At 41.5% G+C, this 15,403-nt stretch overlaps 1 protein-coding gene across 2 annotated transcripts; it reads right to left on the bottom strand.

Moving 5' to 3' along the window:
- Nucleotides 1-8,909: 8,909 nt before the first annotated feature.
- On the bottom strand, nt 8,910-14,015 carry LOC131243614 (protein SOSEKI 5). Of its 2 annotated transcripts, XM_058243097.1 has the most exons (5): nt 13,848-14,015; nt 13,507-13,733; nt 13,129-13,198; nt 12,193-13,053; nt 8,910-9,316 (listed from the first exon to the last, which is right to left on the bottom strand). In XM_058243097.1, exons 1-5 carry the CDS (start codon nt 13,988-13,990, stop codon nt 9,163-9,165), a joined length of 1,455 nt encoding a protein of 484 aa, XP_058099080.1. In that variant the 5' UTR covers nt 13,991-14,015; the 3' UTR covers nt 8,910-9,162. The 2 variants fall into 2 exon arrangements, with proteins under 2 accessions (XP_058099080.1, XP_058099079.1); XM_058243096.1 differs by having other exon boundaries at nt 13,507-14,014.
- Nucleotides 14,016-15,403: the final 1,388 nt, after the last annotated feature.

Genomic DNA, 15,403 nt, shown 5'->3' with positions numbered 1-15,403 from the left:
TGTCAAAGCTCTGTGGGCCCCACCATGATGTATTTGTTTTATCCACGCCGTCCATCCATTTTTAAAGATCATTTTAGGGTTTGACAACACAAATGAGGAATATCTAAATCTCAGTGGACCACACCACAGGAAAACAGTTGTGATTGAATGTCCACCATTAAAAACCTCCTAGGGCCTACTGTAATGTTTATTTGACATCCAATCTGTTGATTAGATCATACAGACTCGGATGATCTTAAAAAACAAATATCAGCTTGATCCAAAACTTTCGTGGCCCTCAAGAAGTTTTTAATGGTAGGTGTTCAATCAGTAATGTTTCTTGTGATGTGGTCTACTTGAGAATTGGATCTAACTCATTTCTTAGTTCATACTATAGAATTATCTGAAAAAATTGATGGACTGAGTGGATCATGGTGGGGCCGATGGAGTGGCTACTTGTAGAGCCAATTCGCGTCCTTCAACGGTTGGAATCCTTTCCCCCACTTTTTCCTAGTCTGGTACACTGGACTGTAGATCTGGATCTGCCTATTTTTTGAGCCCATGGTATAAGATGAGCTCTAGAAGTGAAGAAAATAGGTGGATTTAACACATATTAAGGTGGGCCCACATAGTGTATGCCTTATAATGCAGTTCTTGGTTGGAAAGAGATTTGCGTGCGTACGGTATTCCGGTTCCTCAAGTCCCAACGTATCATCTCCCCTTTACATGATATATTTATGGGTGTTTGAATTTAATTACTAAATCAACTTTAATATCCCCAATTAGTGAGATATATAATTTTTGACACTATGGTTGTGATAAGCCTGCTAAAATATATGTTTTATAGCCCTAGTTCAGCTTCTTTTTTTTTCTTTTTCTTTTTTTTTGTTAGCTTGTTAGTCCTAGTTCAGTTAAGACTGAGCTGGTCTGTCATGTTGGGACACTAAAAGGTTGTGAGTGCTTGATTTTGTTGCCCACACTTTTCTGCTGGGTTCAAGGGTGTGGGAAGACCTATTAAATATGACGTTTTAATTGGAGTTATCATTAGCTAATTAGATTAGAATTTTAGAGTCTTTTAGATTCTGCTGAATCTTTAGAAATTGAAGAATTCAAAAATCTCTAATTCATAACGACTCTTAATCTGCGACCTGGGATTCCAGGTAAGGAATCTTGGTGACAAAGAAATAAAGGGTTAGGCACCGCCGGCAGGAAAGTGTCTCTCTACTTTTTGGGATTAACAAGATTTTATGAGATTTTTACAAGTCTTGAAGTTATTACTCAATAATGTAAAAAGTAAAGAGATTATTGTCAATCAACCATGAATAAGCACCATGTAACTGATAGAGCCCAACATAAAATAGAAGTTGGAAACAAAATGGTAATCCCCAACAATCGGTATCCAAGAAGGAGGGAATTGACCTAGTCTTACCACTCAGTCACAAACAAGTATTTTGTAAACTGTTAGAGCCCAATTTGAATATAGAAGTGGAGGAACACAATGGCGATCGTGCACCTACCAGAATCCAAAAGGACTAAAGAAAAGGAAAAGGGGACTAAACGATTCCATATTTTTATGTGATAGGATCCGGGAAAACCATCAAATCATGGAGCATATACCCAACAATGCTTAAAAAAGAATTGGGTTAAATAGAGAAGAAGTGTTGCAACTAATTATAAGTAAATTAAAAGAAAGTAATAAATGTGCCATATAAGATTACCTACAAATAGAGATGTGGGAGAGGGAAGAAGAGACTCAACACTTTTCATAAAAGAGATTGTCAAATACCTTCAGCCCTGACCCTACTTCGCAAAATCTATACCATTGAAATAACTTATATTAGCTAGATAATATCTTTGAACTGGTTAAATTTATGTAGATATGAGCTAACATTTGGATGAGTGGCTTAGGTTGGCTTGAATGTGATCCAAGGTTTGGTTGAATGGCTTAAATAGGCTAGATTGGGGTTGGATAGTTTGAATGGTTTAGATAGTTGGTTATAATGGTTTAGATGACTAGATTGGATGGATGGATGCTTTGGATGACTTGGATGGTTAGAATGGGATGACGTGTTTAGATGGCTTAGATAACGTAGATGAGCTAGGTTGATTGAATTGAGTTGGTAGGATGTGCAAGATGGGTTAGATTAGTTGGGAAGGATGGGAAGTTAGATGAGTTTGATGGATGAATAACTTGGGCTAAATGGGGTAGGTTAGACAAGCTTGATTGGATAAATGGCTTGGGCTAGATGGGCTAGGCCACTTAGTTTAGGTTTAAGAATGGATAGTTAGGTTGTAGGTGAAAACCCTTTCCCTCCTCCCCTCTTTAGTGTGTGTTGAGAATGAAGGAAGTGAATGGTATTTATAGGTGAGGGAGTGGTAATATTATGGTTAAAAATGACAAGCGGACACCCTTGATTGGTTGAGAGAGTCTTGATGTCACATGACACTCTCATATTACACCATAAGATGGTAAAAGATGTAATCAAGAAGATACACAGGAACATTTTGAGAGGAGAGTTGACTTTTGTATAAGTTGTCCCTCGGTTTACCTCCCTCAGGGAAGCCCGTTTCCGTCTCATCTAACCTCTCTCAAAATTTGAGTTGTGTCGGCTATGAGGGTGATACTTGAAGTGTCGCCTGCCACATGCCATGGGTCGAGCCTACTTGGGGTGATTTGCATGCCAAGTCAAACAGTGGGCAGCACATGATATGCTACTTTTGCTACGTACTTTTCACCAAAATGCTCATATATCCCTCGTTATAGTTCCATTTCCAATGTTTTTATGCTCGTTGAAAAGATTATAAGATTATTGAATAATATTTCCAATGGAATTAGTATAACCTCATATATCCCTCGTTATAGTTCCATTTCCAATGTTTTTATGCTCGTTGAAAAGATTATAAGATTATTGAATAATATTTCCAATGGAATTAGTATAACCTCATTTGAAGTTTACGTAAACCTTACAAAGTGAGGCTAAAGTTACTTTATGGTGTGACCCACATTACTTGTAAAATTTCAGCCACACTACTTCAGTAAATTAGTCATATCTCTCTCGATATTCATTGGATTTGAGTGCTACTGGACTCATTAGAAAAATAATTTGATGATGAATAAAATTGAATATTAGAAATATATATATATATATATATATTATCAATTCAATTGATTGGGTATTCAATTGAATTAGCCAGGATAAATATGAGCCCAACGAATCAATCCTGGTGAAAATCGAGCACATCATCATCACTCATCATATGGGAGGTAGTCATAACATGCAAGTGGTTTCTGCTGTATATGCAGCTAAGCAATGTCAATCATGTAAATCTTGAACACTTAACACTTGTAAGTGAGATTGTGTGCAAGTGGTTCTCCTTATCCAAATTGAATTTCTTCAAATCAGACATGCCTGTGGCCCAGTTACATCATAATGCCCTACGTAAGACTAGGCTTGGATCTAACGGATTACTTCCACTTCCGTTTGGCCTTCTTTTGGTTCAACCATGTTGAGAATCCATCATTAATTACCAAGTCCTACATTAACTTCAGCAATGGAGTTCCACATAAAAACATTTTTATCATGTCAAATAGTAAGTAGCGTTGGGGGACAGTGGAAGCACACAAAGATGAATCTAAGAGAGTACTTTAATCGCACAAACCAAGCACAAAAATAACACAATAATTTTAACATGAAAAAACTCTTATGGGAAAAAACCGCGACACAAATTAACAAATGATCACTATGAAAGCAGAAATTACAAAGAGATAGCTTACCGGATTTGAACAACCTCGAGTCTCATCCTTGCTACACTCTTTAAAACCCTTACATGAATTAGAAACACTAGAACTTGCTCACAATCCCGTTTACACTCATATATATAGCCTATGGAAGGATCTCAAGTAACATCAAAAACAAATTCCGCAAAATCGCAACTTTGTGTAAATCTGTGCGATCCGATCGATGTTGTCGAACATACTTCGATGTCATCAAAACTTATCTTTCAATGGTATCGAAGTTAAGTCGATGACATCGAACTAAGACTCAAACTATCTAGAAACAAATCATGAAAAATCTAATTTTCTCCGATTGCATCAAGTCATTTTCGATGGCATTGAACTGATCTTTGATGTCATTAAACACTCATCGATAGCATCGAGAAAGTGCCCAATTAGTCTAATGACCAACAAGAGAAAATCTGAAAAATCTCAATGGGATCGAGCATTGTTCGATGCCATCGAAAGTGGCATCGAATAGTCTGTTGATGTCATCGACATGCCTTGTATCTGACTCGATTTAAAACATCAAATACAACAAGTAAAATATTATCTTAGGCAAACTATTGTTCGATGAGCTTTTGAAAATAGATTTGACATTTACCTCAGAATTACTTTTTAGTTTCCAAGCTTGGCTTCTTTCTTTCTTTGTTGATTGTTGATTGGACAATTAATAAGCCTCCATAATGGAGTCAAAATCTAAGTGGATAATATCAGGCAAAGTAACCGCTTGGTTGCACGTCCTTTGATCCATAACAATAGGCAGATCCACTACAAGATAATTGGTCTAGCCTTTGTCATTGATTACTCCAACTACACCAATATTCAAAATCTTCATACTGAGTGAACTAATGTTGAAGTTAAAAGATCAAATTTGAACAATACAAAACGATGAATAGTCAGTTGGACTTATATCATAGGAATATGGTTTAAGTAATCCAAAACTAACTCGATCAATATTAAAGATGAATGATCTAATTGTATTGAAATTGAAAATAAAAGGTCTAATTGAGCTGATAATGAAAATCAACAACCCAATGGGACTGACGTCAAAGAAGAACTATCTGATTTAAATAATACTAAAGATGAATGATTTGATCAGACCAGTATCAAATACAAATGGTCTAATTGGATCGATTTTGAGGATAGATTATCCGATTGGATCAACGACTCAATTTTAAAGGCAACCAACAACTCGATTAGATCAAAAAAATTTAAGACAACCTATCAATAAACGATTCCATCAAATTTGAAGATGAACTATCTGATTGTGTTTAAATTGAAGATGAATGATTTGATTGACTAACATTGAAAGTAAATAGCCTGATTGGACCAATCTTTCTTGAATGGTCCGATTCAAGCAATACTAAAGAAGAACAGCCCGTCTTAGGTTGATATCCAACATGATCAACAATTAATTTTCAATATTAGTTTGATTTCCATTACTGCCTAGCTATTCATCTCCTATTTAGGCAGGAAAAAAAAAAAAACAAATAAAACAAAACAAACTATAGTAAAAATTCCGTCAATGGATGAAGCAAGGATGTGTAAAGAGCCCATAAACGCATTCTCTTCAGTAGGTCTCGAAATGGATTAAGGTTCGCCCGCAAGCTAGCTAGATGGATCTGTTTCTTAGATAGGAGTGGGTCGCACTTATCGGGTAGTGGGTCTAACCCGGCCTTGAAATGAGGCCCATTAAACAAATGGGCCGGTTCGGCGTAACCCCAACCCAAAAGGATTTGACCCCACTTCTACCGCGCTTTTAAACAGTAAATGGAAAGTTGCGATTTCCGTTCCTCCAAGCAGCACTAATGGGCTTTTAGAAATTTTGAATTATTTCAACAATCTGATTTCAGTTATTGAAGTTGGGCTGCTGAGCATTTCGGACGGTCTGCATGCTCAGGACCCGAAGCGGATTGCGTCCTGCCTCCGCCTGTACGGACTCCGTCCATGCAGGGGCTCGTTGGGGCCCACCGTGCAGTATGAGTTTTATCCGCACGTTTCATCCATTTTGCCAAGTCATTTTAGGGTAGGAGCTAAGGGAAACTCAACGTTCAAGTAGACTATAAAGTGGTGATTGAACGCTCGCCCATTAAAAACTTCTTGAGAGCTGCAGCAGATTTGATCAAGCTTATATCTTTATTTTCCTCCATGTGACCTTATGAGATGCCAAAAAAATTACTACTGCTGCTTGACGTGGTTTGGTCCACTTTAGCTTTGGATTTGCTCATTTTTGGGTTGATGCCCTAAAATTAAAACCCACACATCACGTTGCCCGCGACCAGTCCGTCCAGGCAAGAGCATGACCCCATTTGCTTCCTCAATTTCGGACAGTCTTCATTAAACCACCGGAACATCGGAAAATAGTGGTCAACAGCGGACCGGAATCGTCCACCGCACCACCAGGCTTTGTGGGGCCACCATGTTTTATATGTAAATCTAGTCCATACATTAGGTGGGAAGCCATATTTTGATCACATATACAGAAGATCATCCTCACAAAAAGTTTCAATGGGCCATACAATTGGGAACTCCTAAGAGCTCTTAGTTCACACGGTGTGGACCGGCTGAGTTGTGGATACTTCTGATATTTTTATGTTACTTCATCCTGATAAGTCACACTTGATTAGCCGGTTTGATGAAAGAATTATTGTTATTATTATTATTTTTTAAAGGTGGCTCCGCATACAAATCTATGGTTGACGTTGACTTCCCATCCACGTTATTACATGTGGTGCGGCACTCCTGAATTGTGTATGTGGCGATTTTTTCACCCAGATCCTATGACCTGATGGACGGAGTGGATTTTACATGGTGGACCCCGCAAAGTTTGGGTCTTTTAGGCGGTAAGTAAAATAGGTGTTGCAAAGGATCCGGTTCGTTAACCACCAGAAAACCGATTGTGTACCAGCGCCGTCGGGACGGAATCGTTCCAGGCAGGATCTGTGGGACCCACCATGAAAGATGGGTTTTTAGAGGCCGTTCATCCATTCTTACGTATCATTTTATTATAAGCTAAACAATGAGGCTGATTCTAAGCTCAAGAGATCAGGCTTTTAGAGCAAGGGGTTAATTGTCATGCTTCAAATTAGTAACAGAGATGGGAGGTCTCACGGGTGGTTAATGCAAGTGCATTTTCAAGCTCGAGTGGAATAGCCCCCAGGACGCAAGGGTACAGTCAGTATGGACTGGCTGGGAAACTTATAAATTTGGAACCCATGTAAGTATGAGATAAATAAATTAGCTTACCATGCTTTTATCAATTAGGGATTTTAGAGCAAGTGGTTAATTGTCACGTATTAAATTCTAATGAAAAGAGAACCCTCGCCATTAAAATTTTAGGAACTTGTAATGATTTGGCAGTGGGTAAAAAACATTTCACATGGGCCTTCCCTATGCTAGCTTTCTCGCTCCTGCATGTAGAGATTAAGTGGTTTAAAGAGGTGGTCCGCATCCTCATCGGTTCATTTTGGAATTAACTCCCTGTCTCTCTCTCTGCCTCTCTCTCTTGACTGAGGGTCTCTTCCATCCTACGGAAACGGGAGAGCTGATCGTAAACCTGGCGATCCTAAATAAAAATAAAAAATGAAAAAAAGAAGAGTCACATACTAGAATAGGTTTGAAAATGCACCAGGGGGAGGTTGAGCCCGCCACCTCATTGCAGGAGAAAGCCCAATCGTGCCTTGTTGAATTAAAAGCGATAAAAATAAATACCAATAAAAGATTAACTGCCAGGATTTATTTATGATCTCTATAAAGGGAGTGATGATGCCGTGCATCGTCCACTTCAATAACATTCAAAGACCGACATGCTTCCTTTGCCAAGGTCATGGACTCGCACTCCAAAAACCCACCGACTCGCTTTCATTTTCTTTAATCCAGACCCACCAAAAAGGTCAAAAGGTACACATAACGCCTAATTAGAGGTATCATTTAATACTACTCTGACGGAGAGTGATGTGCCATGCTCACGCAGACGGAAAGTGCAGGTTACCTCAAGGAACACCTCCGCAACAGTTTGACAGGCTGCAGATGTAGAAGAGCCCCAAAATCAGATTGATTAGAGGATCCCAGTCTCAAAGTAATGCACATTCGTTTGTTGAATCTGGACCGTTGATTTTATTTTTTTCAACCTCGATCATCCATCACATGTCCGCCAATCAGGCAGATTAAGACCAAATGTTCCGTGGACTTTCAGTGTCATGACCCATCTATAGTTGGGCCATTTTCTGGACGGTGTAATCAGCACGTGGGTAATGAAGCACACACTCCGTCAGCATCCCAGCATTTAGCTTTAGATGTGTATGATCGAGTGGGCCCCCACCCACAAAGTCTAAGTTCCTAGTTCAGATACAACCACAATATTATATGGGCAGAGTTCCAAAATCCATGAAAATCCGTGAAACCAACGCGCTTAAACTAGGAAATGGGAGTATGTGAATCACTAAAATAACCCAGAAGGGCCCTTTCTCGAAGGGAAGGAGACGCTCGATACGTTAAAAAAGCTCTCGTCACACGCCCATAAGAAAATTACATTCCGTATTTCCGTGTATGCAAGCATCACTCGGGAGAAGGAAAAACACTCATTTTTATCCCGCTCGCGATAACAACGTGCCGTGGACTGTAAGGCACCGCGCATTGTAGCACCGTGCATTTCTCCTACGCGCCTCGAATAGAAAACAGAGAAACGCTTTTGGACGATTCGCGCAAGGAGGGATTGAAGATGTGATCCAGGACATTCATCAGTCAGTGGGCGCCACATCAAGAAGGCCAGGGACGAATATAGGACTGGTACTGTAACACTGGCACGCTCATGAAGTGGGTCCACGTGTGTGCAAGAAAAAAAAAGAACGTCTGCATGCAACTAGTCGCGTATGGAGCCATTGTGTTGTGTGGTCCAACAGGGTTCGCCCAGCATGAAAATAGGTCAAACAAAAAAATCAGGCCAACCCAACAATCTGGTGGGCCCATGTGAGTTTGAAAGTTCACGGACCTGATCTATTGGATTGGCCTGATTATGAGGCGTCTAATGAAATTTCATAGTGTAATTACCCTAATGAGACTGTTTGGGTGCCATGCCACACCATGGTGGGCCCCACACTCTGCTAGTTGCATGATTTTCTCGTCTACAGGATAGAGTGTGAGAAAAACAGTTAAAAAATGACCAAGGGTTTGGATTGAAGGTACAATTCTATGCCATCTGATATTGGACCATCTAACTACGACGGGATAATGCAGGCGGTGGACCCCACACCTGATGACATAAATCGCCTCTTCAATCTCTCCTCGAGTGAATCGCTTCAACATTAATCATTGAAAAAACACCTGAAGAAAAGTTCTCTCCTTTTCTGTTTCTTAGCTTGGTTAGACGTGATTTTTTGGTCGTAATCTATCCAAAATACGGACTCTTATTTCACAGGTTCTCCGCTTGTTCTCTTACTCCCGGGAACGCTCCGTGAGATGGTATCGGTTTCTTTCTTCGCGGGCGTTTTCGGTTTCCTCGGTATGCATTTCGCACGGACGCCATCGATCTCCTTCTCGATCAAATCCAGCTTTGAGCACCTGCAATCAAAACTCCCAATGTAAATATTCCAATTCGTGGGGCCCACCGTAGATGGGGCATGACCCGAAAATTAATTTGATTGGATGATCATAACCTTGAACATTTGCGAGTTGACATTTGGGAATTAGCCGTGGCTCTTTTTTTTTTTCAACCGCTAATGTGATGGAATCCAATTGGACCATCGTGGTGGACCTACTATTTTCACAACTTGAAGTGATGAAGTGAGAAACATGTAACCATCTATAAAGTGGTTTTGTGCGTGTATGAATTAGTTATACTCGGCTAGAGCAGCAGGAGTATAAATATATCTCAATCTAAACTGCCTATCTTATGGGTCCACCATAGATGGCCCACGACCCAAACATCACAGCGAACGAAATGATCCCAATCAGCTAAATTATCGGCATCTAATGCACAATCGAGAAGGAAAGATATTATATGATCAGAATTCAACAGACAACTAGTTTATCAATCAGCTGTTAGCATAGTCGTCCAATCAATCTGATTTTGGATCTAGATACATCGGTGTAAAATGTCTGAGCGGACGCCCATGAATCATCGTACTAACAAACAACTCCGTCAAAGCAGTTGGTGGTCCCTACAGGTGACAGCTATTCTTCGGTGGAGAGTACACTGAAGCAAGAGCCGGACCCGGAAGAAGGGAGCGGATGAGGTGCGGCACTGACTATGGGCCCACCTTGATGTATGTTTGGTATATGGCGCCGTACATTCGTTTTTCAACATAATTTTAAGCTGTGAAACAAAAAAATTGAAGCAGATCCCAATCTCAGGTTGACCATTCTACAGGAAAATGTGATGATTGTCCATTAAAGCCTTTTGTCGGCCACAAAAGAATTGGATCAAGGTGATATTTTTTTTCCCTTCATCCATGTCTACGTGACCTTATCAACCGGTTGGATGGCAAATAAACATTTGGGTGGGCCCTAGGAAGTTTTTAGTGATGGACTTCAATCACCACTGTTTCTTGTAATGCGGTCCACCTGAGATCTGTATCAACTTCATTTTTGGCCACGCCCTAAAATAAGTGGAAAGACATTGTGGATATATTACATATACATCAAGGTGGCCCCACTCTGGGGGTCGCACCGTATTGGGAGACGCCAGTGCCGCACCTAATCCGCTCCCCAAGAAGAAGCATCACTACGAAAGACTCCGTAAACTGATGAGCCGTCCCTCGAGATGCTGGAGCCCACAACAGAAACGGATGGGTCCCATGGTTGCAATCAGAAGAGAGAATTAGGTTGAAGTGATGGATCCCACGATTGGGGTGGAGATAAGGCCAGTGTCATTATGTCCATGACTTCGGCGAGAACGTGACCTAGTGAGAGAGTGAAAAAAAAAACTAGGATTTTGACCCCAACGCAGCCCAGGACCTTTTTGGTGACGGAAATGGCTAAGCCATTGCGTGGCATTTTCTTAAAAAAGGGAAGAGTCGATGAATCACGGGGCCCTCGTGGTGCGTCTATGTCATCCAACCTGTCCAACAGGTCCAGCCCACCATGCTGATCATATGAACCAAAAACCAGGCCGAAACAACCTTTGGGTGGGCTTTATATATATATCATTCAAAGACCTCCAAAATCATGTGTGGCCCACCTGATTAGATCGGCCTGATGATTGTGTAGCATGCTCATTGTGATGGGATGCTCCTTTTGGACTGGATGGAGCCATTTCACTGTCCAGAAAGCACCTTTCCACTTTCTTTCTTTCAAAAAATAACAATAATAATAATAGAAAGTTAAACAATTGAAATCAGATTTCTTGAACTTTGCTGAAAAGTATCAGCTTCCTCAAATCCCGCATTACTGGACTTGATTGGTCGTAACGATGAAGGGGTGGATCTTATGCTCCACTGATATGCAACTCACCACATGGTACGGATTGCATTTCAATCTAAAATATGAGCAACATTGTAAAGCATGCTAGAAAATAAGACTGAATGGACAATCCGAACCGCCCAACTAGTAATCTCAAATGGACGGTTATAGAGAGATTGGCAGTATTCCAGAGTCAACGGAGGAAAGTGGATGCTCAGACTGTCCTATCAGTGTGACTTCCAGCTCACCACGCACCTTCCACAATGCAATGAGTTTGACGAGATTGACTACAGAAAAGCAAGGTCCACAAGCTAACGTAGCCTACATATTCGCACAGTATGGGCATTGTTTTCAACTACGAGAAGTGAGGGTCGTGGTCGGGAAATCCAGACTATTGGTCTGGTGTGTCCCACCGTTCGGATTGACAAAGCCCAAAAAATTTCGCAGAGACCAGTATCAGCAACTTCTTGATTTGAATGGGAAGGTTGTTATGATCCCACAAATTGAACGGTTATGATTTTCCTAATAACAAGATTTTTAAACCATGGTCCATCGACTATGGGCATAAACAGGTCAATCATCTGGACTAACAAACGATGGACCCCACCTGCGAGAATTAAAAAAATAAAAATGCATGTTGTGCTGAGATGCAGGCCGGGGTTGTATAGTTCCCTCACTGATGATAGGCCCACCATTGAAGGTCCAGATGGCAACAGTTAAAAGTGGACTTCCACCACTTCAATTTCAAAAAGGGCAAAGCTATTTGCTGCCGAGCATTTCACGCGCCAGCAAGATCAAGGCTGTTCATCATACGGGCCCACTGTAACTGTTTTAGCCCAAAAACGGAGCAAAGTCAAATCATCAAATGGGCCACATGTGTACGAAAAATACACGATCAGAAAGTTTTGATGAACGTCCCATTTTTATGCTAGCAAGCAATCACTGACGGGCCATCATGATGAACGTTCCTGATTTTGCCGCAATGAAGTGTGGGCCCGCGTACGGAGAAGAAAAAGCTGAAAGCAGAAGATCAGTACCTGTCCGCATTGTAAGACGACGAACGCTTCAAACCCGAAAATTCCGCGACACCGTCCTCACGCCCTTTCTTCGTCTCGATCAAGCTTCCACTAAAGTACTCCTTATCTTCTAATCTCAACCCTCCAAATCCGGGGTTCTCCATTAGCCCGTCCATCTCCTTCGAAACCACCCGATTCGGTGCTCCGCGCGGCAGCCTCCCTCTATAATGCGAGATCAACGAGAATCCGTGATCCTTCACCGAGATCGAACCGCACGAGATCAACTGCATCAGAACCGCAGAAGCCTTGACCTTCCCTCCTTGATTACTATTAAGCGTCCGATCGCGATCTACCTCTGCTTCCTCGATGCTGATCGGGGCGTTGAGCGCGCGGCGATCTGCTTTGATAAGCGACTCCAGCGTTTCTGGACTGGGGGATGATTGCGGAGGTGAGATCTCTTCTCTGCTTAGCTCCGTAGTCGGATTTTCTTCGACGGCAGGGATCTGTTCTTCTTCCTCTTGCTCTTGTTCTTCTCTGATAGCTCTTCTTCGCCTCCGCTTATCGTCCGTCTGCGTCGATGCATCAGCGGCCTTTCCGGCAATCTCAGCCGTCGATTCAGCCTTGTAGACTTTATATTCATTGAGATCAAGTGAGCTCCACGACTGGTTCCTCCTCCGAATGATCGGGAAATCCGAATCATCGGATTTCGGCAATTCCAGAGGCTTATCGGAATTGCTGGACGAGGAAACAGTATCTTGAGATCCGGAGCTCCGAGAAGCTTCCAGAAGCTCAGATCCTTTGAGGACATATTCCTGGCCGTGGGCTGGATAGATGAAATCGTTTTCAGAGAGATCGTGCCATACGAATCCGTTCTTGTAGCTCCTGTGAAGGTCATCAGAGATTAAGATCTGAATTTAACGAATCAATGGAGATCGAGATTGACAGATAGAAATTTACCGCTTCGATGACCACGAATACATGCTGGCCAAGCCTTTCCCTCGCAGAAAATTGAGGCGATTGAGAACATCTGAGAAATCAATTTAGAAGAATTAGAGATGGATTTTAATTTTTTTTTTTTTTTTCCTGAAAAATGAGCAAAACCATATGTATTTTTCTACCCAAAATCCCCTGATTTTTAAGTTCTAGACCAAAACCCATCTACAATGATGCTGAACTGATGAACTCTCCACATAACCATGTTCAGTACTGACCTAACTCCAAAAGACAGGGCTTTTGTAATTAGGGAGTTATCGGAATGAATTAACAGAGCAGGGAGGTAGTTCATGGTCCTGATACTGAAAACACGGGTGTTTTGGTAATTTCTTTGGTTTTTACCTCTGAGGTAGAGACCGTCGGTAGAAGAGAGAGGAACCTCCATGAAATGAGGATGTTCAAGATGGCCGTTCCTGCAGAGATAGTAAACGACTGCGACTTTCCTTTCGATCTTCTTCGGCTTTGGCTCCGTCCACACCTTCGTCCTTTCAGGACTCGTCTCTTCCCTTTCTTTCCATTTCTTCGTAAATGGAAGCTCTGTTCTTCCTTTGGAAGAAACCGCCATTTCTCTGCCGAAAGGATTTGAAAAGAAAATCTCAGAAAGAGATGGTGATAGTTGCAAGAGAGGAAAATCGGAGGGGAGTTTTTGGTAAAAGCAAATGGCTGGGATTGTAAATAGGTACCTGGTTTGAGGATTGCAATGAGAGGAAGATTCCAAGATCTCTGAGAGAGAGAGAGAGAGAGAGAGAGAGAGAGGAGTGGAATGGTATATATAGGGTTGTTGGGGGTTGAAGAGGGGAGAGGTGTGGAAGGAGGGAGAGCGCATTCAAATGGATGCTGCAGACAACAGCATACGAACAAAAATACGGTCATGAGATTTCTCGCAGTAGAAAATAAAAAAAATAAAATAAAAAAGTCTTCTCAGTACTAAATAAATGAGGTCTACCGACGGCAATCTCGCTCAATCTGCTCGCCCCTTTTGCCCCACAAAACGGTGATCGAGGCCGTTCATCTAGAATTTCTGGTAGTAGATGGTCATTGTCAGAAGTATCTCGCCGATCGGAGATCACGGGCGTTCAATCAGCTATTCTGGTACCCTACCCTTTCTCGTGCTTGATCGTTCCACGCCCTTAGTCGCATCCATGATGTGGACCCACATCGCTCTAGGTCCAGCCGATGTGAGGGACCCGGTTTGCCTAGTGACCACATAACTAGCCAGCTAGCTGGTGTGAAACAGTGAAAGCTATATAAGCCCCCCTGTTGTATGTATTGTACCCATGTCGTGTATTCATTTTGCCAGCTTGTTTTAAGACAAGGCACAAAAAATGACGTAGGTCCAATTTTTCAGGCGAACCACACTAGGAAATTAATGAGGTATGATCACCTACTCATAAAACTTTTTGGGTGCCACATTAGTTTTGTATTAAGTTAATATTTTAATGGCAACTAATTATTCAATAGGTGTTAGCAGGCATTGAATGGTGGAAATCCAATCAAAACTGTTAGCAGGCATTGGATCTAAGTGTATTAGTGTTTTAATGCATACATTTTTCTATAAATTAGGACCTTATGCTCCTTGTATGGAAAATTTCCCTACTTTGCAAGTGTTAGTTGTAGCGCCTTCTGAGATCGTCGGCAGAGCTTGTCAGACAAGGCTGAGCTTTGGGTCTATAGTTTAATGACATTTTGCGGTAGACCTTTCGAAATTGTGTGTTTGGGTGAGTTGGGTCTGCTTTCAATGCATAGGTTGAACTAATCTATATAATACCATGCTGGTTATAGAAACGAGACTTCGGCAGCAATTGTGCTTCAGGTTGTTTCCAAGTTGCCGAGCTGCTGCGTAGGTCCTGCTTGATCATCCGAACCTAGATGTCAGCCCGGGAATACTGTTCTGTTATGCTAGTCACGTTAGTTCAGTCCATTTTTACGCAACAGCAGTAAACATAAAATCCTTATTTATTACAAACAGAGGATCGGATTTCTTTGAGAGTTGTTTGGTGCACTCCAACAGGTCTGAACATCTTAGCCGGGCCTAATGATTTGTTTAGCCTCAGATAAGACGGGAATGCCCTCAACAATCATCCAGATGGTAAGATCCTTACCATTGGCATTTAACGTTCCCCATCCACGTAGGGTCCTTAAGATTAAGGGTCTGGATCAATGAATAATGATCCCTACCTGGATGAACTGGTGCACCAGGGACACTATTCATGTCCTGATGCATCAAGACCCTATAATT

Source organism: Magnolia sinica, chromosome 4 (genome assembly GCF_029962835.1).
Source record: "Magnolia sinica isolate HGM2019 chromosome 4, MsV1, whole genome shotgun sequence".
Lineage (NCBI taxonomy): Eukaryota > Viridiplantae > Streptophyta > Magnoliopsida > Magnoliales > Magnoliaceae > Magnolia > Magnolia sinica.
This window is presented reverse-complemented; position numbering and strand designations above follow the sequence as displayed.

What these genes read in the sequence shown, in the direction of transcription:
- LOC131243614 (XM_058243096.1), bottom strand. Translation starts at nt 13,990, where the DNA reads ATGCGCTCTCCCTCCTTCCACACCTCTCCCCTCTTCAACCCCCAACAA. An exon ending in CGACGGTCTCTACCTCAGAG is followed by an intron (nt 13,199 to 13,506) that starts GTAAAAACCAAA and finishes TTGATTTCTCAG; the next exon opens with ATGTTCTCAATCGCCTCAAT. An exon ending in TATTCGTGGTCATCGAAGCG is followed by an intron (nt 13,054 to 13,128) that starts GTAAATTTCTAT and finishes TGACCTTCACAG; the next exon opens with GAGCTACAAGAACGGATTCG.